The following is an 11,576-nucleotide window of genomic DNA, read 5'->3' on the forward strand; positions in this document are numbered from 1 at the left end:
TCCAGCACACTGAGGATGTGTCCCAGCCGTAGGCTTTCCTGGTAGCGTCCAGACCGGCTCCAGCAGGGTACATGAAGTCGGCCAGCAGTCGGCCCTGCAAAGTAGTATTTCCAGAATCGTTTCTGTAACCAGAAGGTATAGGAATGATCTTTTCGAAGCTCCCCATTCTACCGAGGCTTAGAAGGGTAAAGAATTCTCTGAGTCACTGGGGTTTCAGGGACAGATCCTGAAGTAAAACTCACGTATATCCAAGAAAGCAGGTCAGCCCCCAGGCATGGCAGAGAGCAGCACCGTGTGGGTTGTGGCGAGGCAGGGCTGACACTGTGTTTTGTGGTTTTTTTTAAAGATTTATTTGAGAGAGAGAGACAGAGAGAGAGACCTCCCAGGTCAGGGGGGCAGTAAGAAGAGGCAGAGAGAGAAACTAAGCAGACTCCACGCTGAGTGCAGAGCCTGACACAGGGGCTCAGTCTCATGATCCTGAGATCACGACCTGAGCCGAAATTAAGAGTTGGACACTTAACCCACTGAGCCACACAGGGGCCCACTTTGTCTTTCTTCCCTTCCCTTCCACTCCACTCCCTTCCCCTTCCTGCCCCTGCCCTTCCCTCCCCTCCCTTTCCTATCCTTTCCCGCCCCTTCCTCTTCCGTCCCCTCCCTTCCCCTCCCCTCTCTCTTTTTTGGGAGAGAGGCTCCCCACAGAGCAGGGAGGCCAATGCAGGACTCCATCCCAGAACCCCGGGATCATGACCGAGCCAAAGGCAGACGCTTAACTGACTGAGCCAGCCCAGGGTCCCATCCCCCTGAGTGTTTCTTTAGTCGGTCTAGAAGCACTGAGGGTCTGTGACCTTGTGTCTGACCATCGGAACTTCCAGAAACACTGTGAATATGCTTTCCAGATATATCAGGGGCTTCATTGGCTTAAACATAAAAGGGCCGCCACATTGAAAGTTGAAAGTAGTTCTAATTTTAGGCAAGACGATTCAATCAAGTCTGCCTACACCAAATCTTTCTCCACCTCCCTCGCAGTACTACTCCAGTCAACTACCAGCAGCTCCTAGGTCCAAGTCCAAGCGAGAACATACCTCTTTCCCAGAGAGAAAGATCCTGCAGAATTCTCATTGGCTAGGATCAGTAGGCGTGCCCTCCCCAGAACCAGTCATGGTAGCCAGGGGAGGAGCTGGAGGTGGGAGGTGAAATGATCTCCGTCTGAAGCACCAAGTAGGAGAGTAGGAGGTAGTTGCATGGGGAGAAGTTAAGGTGACTGGATACAACAGCAAATGTCCTGCACACCAGGTATTACTAGTACACACGGAGCAGGTCAAGCTTTGTTGCAGCTGCTTCCAGAGTTCCTGGACTGCCCAGCCAGCTCCGAAGCCCCGATAACTCCTCTCTCCATCGTTTCCATGTAAGCTGATGGGATCATGGCTTATTAGGGACCCATTAAAAAACAACAAAGGGGCGCCTGGGTGGCTCAGTCGTTAAGTATCTGCCTTGGGCTCAGGTCGTGATCCCAGGATCCTGGAATTGAACCCCACATGGGACTCCCCGCTCAGCGGGAAGCCTGCTTCTCCCTCTCCCACTCCCCCTGCTTATGTTTCTTCTCTTGCTGTGTCTCTCTCTGTCAAATAAATAAATAAAATCTTTAAAAACAAAAAAAAAAAAAAAAAAAAAACCAACCCTGTTCCAGCAAAGTGGCAGAATTATTACTGGGCGCATGTGTGGAAGTGTGTTCTATATTTCTGCTAAGAAAATGTTTCTGCAAGATGAAACCAAAATGATTTTTGGAGCCTCTGACAGGATTTCCTTACCCAGTGCCAGTAAAGAGTATGGGTTCACCGTGCAATTATTTTTGAGACCTTACGAGAAAGGCTTGTTGTTGGTTCCATGATAAGGAATAAGACACAATACCTCCCTCAAGAAGTCTAGATGGAGGAGATGAGCAAGTAAGCAGGCAATTAAAGTCTAGCTTTAATAATTTATAACAGGGTAACTTCAGGGAGCTCCGAGAGCCCCACAGAAGGAGGCACGCACCTAACCCAGACCCGAGTATTGTGGTGAAACTTAAGAGGAGCTAAAAGCTAGAGGTCAAACATTGTGCAAGTTTGGCCAGACTGATGCTCTTGATGACGCTCCTCGTTCGCACGACCAAGCTGGTCTGGGAGGGCTGGGAGGAGTGCGGGGCAACTGGAAGGGAGCCTCAAGTGCTGAAGAAGGTCTGGGGAGAACAAGGCCTTCCAGGTAGACGAGCTCCTTGGTGCTGGGTGGTGGGAGCTGGAGTGGTGGATAAGCTCTGAGGGCGAGGAGGGAAGAGAATGCAGAAGCCAGACCGAGAAGAGTGTGGTGGTCTTACGGAGGTGTGTGGACTCCCCCTTAGGGCAGTGGGGAGCCACAGGGAGCAGGGATGAGATCCCACTTGTCATTGGGGTTCTCTCTGGCTGCAGTGTGAAGGCTAGTGGGTTACATTTGAAACAGAGATGCTCTACTCTACGGTGTAAACAGGTGTCCAGAGCCGGCTCAGCCTATTATCTGGATACGACATACCAAATAGGTGTACTTCGGGGCTACCTTCTCCTAGAGGGGCAATAATTATTGATGGAAATCTCTGCCTCAGTGGGTCCTACTCGCCGCATGCTGTGGGAACTTGGCTGGCTCCCCAGCGTCTCAGGAGTTTTAGAGGGGGGCATAACCTACTGATGAAAGCCAGGAATCGTCAGTGGCTGTAAGAGATAGCAATGAAAGAAGGAGAGAGAGAGAAGAAGAGAAGGAGAGGGAGGGAGAGAGAGGGAGAGGGAGAAGGAGAGAGAGCTCTAGAGCTAGTCCCAAACCCAGTGTTTAAAACTGCTTCCGTGGTGGGAAATGAAAAGTTTGTCCTGATTTTCTGGCAAATTGTGTTGGGAACTCGATGACCCTTCTTATTCTTAGCTTTCAGTGACCTCTGGAGATAAATGTGGTCACATAAAACTGAGGGCTCGGGCTCCAGCTCAGCCTCGCCAGGCATCGAGGTATCCTAAAAATAGCAGTAAACGTTGGGACACGTCTCCAGCTGCCCATTTGAGATGCATTCCCAGCATTTTGGGAGCAATGTTCACTTCGGTCCTCTCACTGCTCTGGTGGGGCCGATCCATAAACAGTCCGGGGACGTGGGTCTGCGGGCAGGAGCCATGGCGGCTGGCAGGGCGGAAGGGCTACCGTGTCCTGGAGGGCGGGTGGTGGTCCAGGCTCCCGGCTCCGCGGGAAGGGAGCGAAGGGGTCGGCAGGGGAGGGCCTGGCTAGGGAGCGGACTTGGGCCTGGTCAACCCAGTGGGACTGCTGGGGGCTGCCAAGCGTCACTGGGGGCGTCTGCCTCTGCAGGGCCTGAGTTCTTGCATATCCCAAGGTCACGTGACAAGTCTTCGGAGAGTTCTCTTCCGTCTGAGGCTGTCTGTCATCTGCTCCGTGAAAGCAGAGGGAGAGTCAGCTTTTCCGGGTGTTGCCATTACTGATCTTTATCGACCCCTGGATTAATGTGGCTCTCATTAGTTCCTAATTGCCTGTACTGTTTTCCCTCATTAAGGGCCAGTCTCAGAAGGCAGTTTAAAGTAGCTCAGGTGGAATGAAGATATTGTATGTAATTGTGTTTAGCATGAAAATGACACTAATTGCCATTGGGACTATTAAAAATTTTTTTAACATACCACTGTTTGGAGTTGAGAACCGCATTTACTAACTGATTCATAATGTAACTAAAACCTCATTTTTGGAAAAAGCCATCCCTGATTGTTGATGACTAAATCCTCCGTCTGTAACTTCGGTATCCTTCCCACCCACAGTGGTGTTGGATGAGGAGGAATTGTGGCAGATGTCCCTGTCACTGTCACTGGCCACCCCTGCAAGGGAGGATGGGCGGGGGACATCTGAGCGGGGAGTCTCTCTCTTCCCCCTCCGCATCTCAGTGTCCTCATCTATAGCAGACATGGAATGAATGCTCTCCAAAGATTCTCTTCTGCTTCTTTCTAAAAAAAAAAAAAATAATATTTTCATGATACACGTAATACTAAAAACTCTAAACATTAACGGACAGCCTCTCCGACTCTGTCCCACATCCACCCTCCCCTCTGCCTGGTCCTAGGCACCTCCCCAACAGTACTCACGGCGGGACATTTCCACGCGTCTTTCTCAGACTTTCTTTTGTGAGTTAACATCAAGTGAGCTCATAGAACCTTTACGGGGTTTCATGGCTTTGTTTTACAATAATGAAATACATTCGATTAATGGGAATGTTATTTCTTTAGATAGTGTATAAATTCAAACTCCATGTGATTTTTCATAGTGTTAGAACAATCTAGATATAATCTTACAGTAATTTAGAGCTACAATATAATGATGATTTTTCTACCAATTTCACTTTCCGTGTATGAGTCTCAGTTAACGCTATAATTTTGCTCCTCAAAGCTTGGTATAAAAATGTGAGTCCACCGAATATTGCCATTAATTATATCCTCTTGAAATTGTGACTTTTTTTTATTTAAAAGCAGTTCTGTATACATATGTATATATACAAAAGGAAAAGTCTTTCTTGATCATCCTTACCCCAGTCATTCTCTCCCAGGAGAAACCATTGTGTTTATTCTTGGTGGAAGCCTCCAGAAATCAGTCACATGCATTGTCTTATTTAATTTTCACTGTGCTTTCCTTTAACATTTAACGTACATGCACACACACGCAGGCCCATACTCATTTATTTATGGTTGGTGGGTGAGAGCTGGAGCACTTCTGTGTGCTTAGCACGGAGATGTGTGTTCTACAAGCTCCATTTTACAGGTTAGAATGCTGAGGTTCAGAGAGGAGAAACAGGTTTCTCGGGGTCTTATAGCTAGTAAGTGACAGAGGCCACTCCCAGTGCACACTTGCTTTTTAGACACTCTAGTGGGTTTGTAATTGCAAGCCTCTCCTTATTACAAGACTCTCAAAATTAATATTAAGCCTCAAAGACAATAAAGAGAGCTCTGGAGGGGTGAGGATGAGGTCTAGGAATGGCTTCTAAAAATCCTAACTCTGAACTTAAATCCCAGCCAGCAGGTACAGGAAGGGACCAGATGTGGGGGTTCTCCCAGTGCTTGGCCCCTTAGGGAGACTTTGGGAGAACCACACTCCCTCAAACAGGAGGAAGCATCTGGTTTTGAAAGGCCTTTGAGCTTCTGGGAATGGAGCAGAAGTTCTACCTCCCATGGGCCTGAGGCTTACCTATTTTGTGCCATTTACCTGGACACAAATCCTGAGAGAAGCCCCTGGCAGTTGTGGCTCCGGCTGACCCTTTCTGATTCATATCAGCGTGGGGGGAAACCTGGAACATCTGTGCCCGCGAGCTCAGAGACACCCCTCCCCACCCCACCCCCCCAAGAATGCCAGAAGCCCTGGGAGCAGTTGTGTATGTGCTCTGTCCTCTTCCCAGGAGCGGTGTCAGCTGCCTCCAGGCAAAGGGTAAAGAGTAGCTGTTGTTGATGGGGCACATGTCCCTGTGGGATGGAACATTGAGGCCACTTTGTAGACCAGCACCTTGGCCATCAGAACGTTGGGTAACTTGTGAGAAGACATAGAACCAAAGTGATAGAGGTAACATTGAGCTGTCACCTGATGACTCTGAAGTATATGCTTTTGCCAGTGCTATGCACGGGGCTTAGACACCAGACTGACCTGGCCAACAGCTCATGTGTCGTGGTGGACACAGTGAAGGTCATTGGTCACTGGTCTTTTTTTTTTTTTTTTAAGATTTTATTCATTTATTTGACTGAGCCCAAGCAGGGGGAGCAGCAGAGGAAGAGGGTGAGCAGGGAGCCTGATTCGGGGCTCGATCACAGGACCCTGAGATCATGACCCGAGCCGAAGGCAGATGCTTAATGACTGAACCACCCAGGAGCCCCATCACTCATCTTTTGTGGCCATTTCTAGTCTTAAAGATGATTATCTCTTTAGGTAGTGTCTTCTTGTTACTCACTGATAACATTTGATAAGCTTGACTTCTTAGGATGACACTTGAAAAAAATGATGAAATCTGAATTTACATTGGAATGTAAATAACCAGTTCTTTCCTGGTGGCAGAAGCTTACGGGAATAATGTTCTTCAATCTATGAGTCATTGTTCATGAGTGGGTTAGGAAATCACTTTAGTCAGTCATGATCAGCATTTTAAAGACGAGAATAGGATAAGACAGAAGAGGTTCAGAAGATGTTGGTTCATCGCACATGGCGAGGGTATGATTTTCAGCTCAGTGACGTATACTTACGTGTGCGTTAATGGACAATGTATTTCTCACTACCGTAGGTCATGGGTTTTTTTAAAGTTAGCTTCAGAAAAGGAGATATGAACAGATGCATAACTCATTAAACTGTGCATTGTTCTTTTCCGTGGATCGTTTGTCCTCTAGTTCCTACCAGAACTACCTTTAGCCCATTGGCATAGTGGTGTTTTCAAATAAAGCTTTCTAGAAATATCTGTGTTAATCTCTCCCCAGATCTTTGATTCAGTGCATGTGTTTGTTAGATTTTAAAAATGTTTTGGACACTCAGGGAGGGCAAAGGGACATTTCCAAAAGCTGTGGTGAATTAGTATCAGAGGTGGGACCAGGATTAGATTATTTATGGATTCTTTCCAGACTGGGAAAAAGAGGGGTGAGCGGTGGCTCCTAGAGCAAGGTCAGTGAGCAGCTGTTCCTTCCTAAGTGGAGCTAGAGCACGAGAAGAACAGACTTTGGTTGTAGCAGGAGAGATGGGACTGACCTGGGGAAGGGCGCTAGGTGTCGCGCCCGTCCCCCTGAGGTCTTGAGAAGAGTAGATAGATCCGCTTTTGCCATGAGGTCCTTTGGGGGACAGCTGGAGGGCAGCGACCTTGAGCTTGTTCCCACCCGAAGGTGTCCCTCTCCATTTAGCCATGCTCTCCCTCTCTCCCGTTAGCAAGCCTAATCTAGGGCTGGCCGTGCTTCTGTCCTCGGCCATGGGTGGATGCGCTGAATCCCGAGGTGAACTGCTGGGCTGCGGTTAGCTTTGCTTTTCAGCCGGATGTCAAAGCAAGCCTGCGACAGCTGTGATCAGCTGTTGCAAGGGCGGGGGTGGGGAAGGGGCAGCTCCTGGCCTCCTGCCCAACCCTAGTCCACTGCTTACTGTCCACGTCTGTTTGTCTCTTCCTGTCGCTGACTCTGTCGCTCTGCCGTTTTCTGTTTGTGTGCATCTCTTTTCCTCTTCCTCTTTTTTTCCTTCCTTCTTCCTGCATCTCTGTGGACAGTTGGAAGCCACCGTGCTTTTACCTGGATCTTTTAGGGCAGCTGGCTCATTCCAAGTGGGGAAGGGACAGAAACCTCCCATTTCTGGGGCGCCTGGCTGGCTCAGTCCATTAAGCGTCTGACTCTTGATTTCGGCTCAGGTCATGATCTCAGGGTGATGGGATCTTGCCCTGCATTGGGCTCTGCACTCAGTGGAGAGTTTGCTTGAGATTCTTTCTCTCCCTCTGCCCCTCCCCCTACCTCTCCCTCTCAAGTAAATAAATAAATCATTTATAAAAACCCCCAAACCATTTCTGAATCCCCTACCTCAAACCACAGCTGTTGGCGAGGTGCTTTGTGACAAGAGAGGAAAGGTCCGCCTTCATCCAGACTTGGATTCTCGTGTTGACTGTAGTCCTTGCTGGCCAGGAGAGAGACCTAGGCAAGTAACTGACCTTCTCTGAGCCTCAGTGTTCCCTATATTCTATGGGGATATCAGCACCTGCTGGAAGATGCTATGGAGATTGAATGAGAAAGCTTCCAGAAAAGCTCCTTGCTCAGGGATTGGTGCGTATGGCATGTTCAGTGCAGGTCATTTTCCTTTTTGGCCCCTCGTCACGCAGAGTCCCCACCCTGCCTGCCTTGGCAGCCTGCACCCTACTCAGTGGCCTGACACCACCCCAGTCCTTCCCCCCCCAGGGCTTGTTTTGCTTTGACTAAACATCAAAGATCTGTTGAATTCCATGGAGAAAACAGTTCCATGAAGGGTCATAATTCTTCTGGTACTAGCTCTTGTCATTTTTCCAGGCTTAGAAAAAAAAGTGAGTCCGAGAAAAATAAGCCTTTTTTTTTTTTTTTAGAGGCGGGGTGGGGGGGTCGTGGGGAGCAGAGGAGGAGGGAGGGTGAGAATCTCAAGCAGACTCCCTGCTGAGCACGAAGCAGGGCTCGATCTCACCACCCTGAGATCATGACGTGAGCTGAAATCAAGAGCCAGATGCTTAGCTGACTGAGCCAGCCAGGTGCCCCAAAAATGAGTGGTTTTTAGCAAGAGTCATCACAGAATTGGGAGTGAAAAGGCAGCAGTGAGGAAAATCTCTCCACGGGTCTGAGAAAGAGGCATGAGCAAATGTCAGGCACTGACATTTTGTTTCTTAAGCCACATGGACCGATTGTAAATGTGGACAGTAGGATACTGACCATCCATCCTATGACAGCCATTCCCCCAAGTCACTCAACCTTGAGCTTGGTTTGAGTCAGCCGTCCTCGGCCTGCAAGAACACAGCCGTCTCTATGGCTGTGGTCCTGGAGCAGCCAGCCAGGAAGGAAGCCTGGGGTTGTCTGCAGGCACCTGTGTCACCACTGAGCCCACGGGCTGCTGAGAACTGTCCAGTTTCTGGGCCTCTCCCTCCGCTCTTGAGCTCATGGGCCAGTGGGGCCAACGGGGACCCATGGTCCTGGGCTCCTCTCATGATTCCTGGGCTCTTCTGGAAAAAGAATCCATGTGGAAGCCGTGAGGGATATTAACAAGAGAGTAGGAAAAAGGCATTTCCCGGCCAACACTGGGTGTTTTTTGTTTGTTTTTTAGGACTTTGGTCATTTTATGCAATGGACACTTGTTGGTGGGGCCGTGAATTCCTCCCTCCCGCTTCCTGCTAATTCCCACGTCTGGGAGCCAGGAGCTTCCCTGCTGCTCTGTTTCTTGAGGGTCAGACGCACCCCTTGCCCTCCCTTTCTTCCCGGTCCTAACACCACATTTCTCTCTGGGCAGGTTTAAGGATTACCGAGAGCCGCCGTGGGCCCCGAACCCGTATGAGTTTTCCAAACAGTACTGGGCCATTCTGTCTGCCCGTCTGGCTTTCGTCATCATCTTCCAGGTAAGCTGTTCGGATAAGGAGGAGAAGCCCGGCTGCGGGGGTAGAGACAGCCATGTCTCCTTGTCTGCCCCTCCGCTCCGTGTGTCCTTGGTGCTGTGACACCGGGGTCCCCAAAAGCGGAGGAGGCAGGAAGCGCTCTCAAGAGGACCTCCATTAACGGGTGGATTGGCAGAGAACAGAACGCAGAGTAAGGTTACAGGACAGATGTGGGGTAAGATGCAGGGTGGAGATAGATTCCCACTGAGACCTAAGACAAGAAAGGAAGTGAGAAGGGCAGCGGGGACCAGAGTCTCAACCCTGCAGCAGACAAACAGCCCCGCCTGGTCTCCGCAGCCCAAGAAGGGGCTCGAGTTCGGAACCGTTCTCCTCACTCTCAGCTGGCTCCCTCCTTTGTTAGTGTGCTCTGGCCCCTGAGACACCTGGCGAGGAGGGCCCCAGAGCCATCCGGCCATGCCTCTGTGGATGAATAGCAAACTCGAGCCCCCCGATCACTATCTCTGACAATAGCTGTAGCTCAGGTTGCACGGCTGAGAGCCGCGGGCACGCAGCCCCAGGTCCCACATGGGGTCCTGCCGCCCTTCAAGCAGGAGCCCGGATCCTTTTCTCTTCCACTCCCTCTGGCTTTTGTATTCCCTGAAGGCAGATCTCTGGGGGGCTCTAAGATATCCTGCCCCGACCCCAGCCCAGGAAGTAGAGAAGCCCATAGGCTAGTCTTTCACCTAAAGAAGATAGCCCTTCTTCCTCTGGGGAGATGGGGTGATGGATTTGAAAAGCTGCTCCCCACTGCAGGCGTCCCCTGGCTTTCCCACAGGTCACATGCAACACTCGTTAACTGCGTAAAAGTTGATTAAGAGAAGAACGTGACTTGAAGCAGCTCTAGAGTGTGGGAAGCCCCCAGGAGCCCCTGGAAGCCACAGTTGGTCCCCTGGCCCTCCCCTGGGCCCTTAGGTGCGAGTGAGATTCAAGGTCAAGGTGGGAATAGGTTGGAGCCTGGAAGACAGCCGTGCCCTAAAGATCTTGTCCTGGGTCCCATCGCTGTCCCTGGATCTCAGAGTGTGTGTGATCGGCAGGCAGAGAGTGCCACAACTGGGGGAGTGAACTGGGCAGAGCATGGCTTGGGGAACTGGGTGGGAACCAGGTTATAAAGGAGCGGTCACATATTGGGCCGAGCTGGCACTGTGGTGACATGGTCCCCACTTCCGTGGAAAATGCTGCGGGAAAGGGAGTCCTGTCCTACCTGTGCTTGCGAGACAGGGATGGGGCTCAGCAGGTGGAAGAAGGAAGCCCATTAAGAGTGCGCACAGAGGCTTGGAATGGAGAAGGGAGCGCTGGAGGCAGGCTCCCTAGCCCGGCCCATGTGACCAGCTTCGCGGGTTGGAAGAGAGAGCAGGATCGGGTGAGGTGGGCTGAGGCCAGTACTGAGCACAGAAACCAGACGTCCGTCTCTGAGCTGGAGGACAGAGGGCAGGCTGGGAACGAGAGAGGAGCAGCTGGCTCAGGGAAGCCCTGGGGAGGCCAGAGGGCCCTGTGCCCACTTCCCAGGGAGTGCTGGAGCAGGGCGCTGGAGGCTGAGAGGCCGGCCAGGAAGGACAGGATGGGGACAGCCCCACCCCATGTGAGCTGTTGACTGATTTCATCCCCACAACAACCTGGGGGACAGGTGCTCTCAATTCTCCACTTTCTACCTGGGGACGCTGCGAGGCCCCTCGGCACGTTGGCTCAGAGCACTTGCTCGTAAGTAGCCAGGCCAGAAGGACACAGTGGTGTCCTGCTTCCAGGTCTGTGCTCACCACAGCCCCCACCTCGGCACCACGCCGCCTGCTCCACTGCTGAGATCATCACTGATGGGGATGGGTGGCCGGGGGCGCCCTGGTGTCCCTTGGGTCTGGGCCTCTCCTCTCAACCCCCCTCCCTGGCTTTTGGCAGAACCTCGTGATGTTCCTGAGTGTCCTCGTGGACTGGATGATTCCAGACATCCCCACGGACATCAGCGACCAGATCAAGAAAGAGAAGAGCTTGTTGGTGGATTTCTTCCTGAAAGAGGAGCATGAGAAACTCAAGCTGACAGACGAGCCGGCCCAGAGGAGCCTGGGAGGGGGACGTCGCAGCAGGAGCCGTGCACCCAGCTGGGCCCCCTCGGGCCAGAGCCAGCCGGGCAGCATCGTGTCCTCTGGTTCCCAGCACACAAACGTGTGAGCGAGCCAGCCCCACTGCGGGAGGGACACCGCAGCCGGGGACCTCACAGAGCACGGCTGTGCACCTGCGCGGGCATGGTGGCCTGCATTTGCCAGGGTCTGGCCTGCCGGCGTCTCGGAAAGGTGTGCATGTGCAGAGAGGTTAGAGCGAGCGAGAGAGTGAGCACAGGCAGGAAGGGAAATGGGGCTGCTTCTCGGAAACTTCAAGCTAAAGTTTCTTTTAGGTCCTCTTTGTATCCTTTTAGGGGCGTGGTACCCCATTTTGAATCACT

General features: G+C 51.5%; 1 protein-coding gene across 1 annotated transcript in view; it reads left to right on the forward strand.

Annotated features, from left to right (window-relative positions):
- ANO2 (anoctamin 2) overlaps positions 1-11,352 on the forward strand; it is a 357,148-nt gene extending 345,796 nt beyond the window's left edge. Inside the window, exons 24-25 of the mRNA XM_032874339.1 lie at positions 9,004-9,109; positions 11,036-11,352. Of these exons, the coding sequence (XP_032730230.1) occupies positions 9,004-9,109; positions 11,036-11,305 (376 nt within the window). The 3' untranslated portion in view covers positions 11,306-11,352. The remainder of the gene's footprint in view (positions 1-9,003; positions 9,110-11,035) is intronic.
- The last annotated feature ends 224 nt before the right edge of the window (positions 11,353-11,576 follow it).

The sequence above is a fragment of the Lontra canadensis genome, unplaced genomic scaffold (genome assembly GCF_010015895.1).
Source record: "Lontra canadensis isolate GAN:19392208 unplaced genomic scaffold, GSC_riverotter_1.0 scaffold53, whole genome shotgun sequence".
NCBI lineage: Eukaryota > Metazoa > Chordata > Mammalia > Carnivora > Mustelidae > Lontra > Lontra canadensis.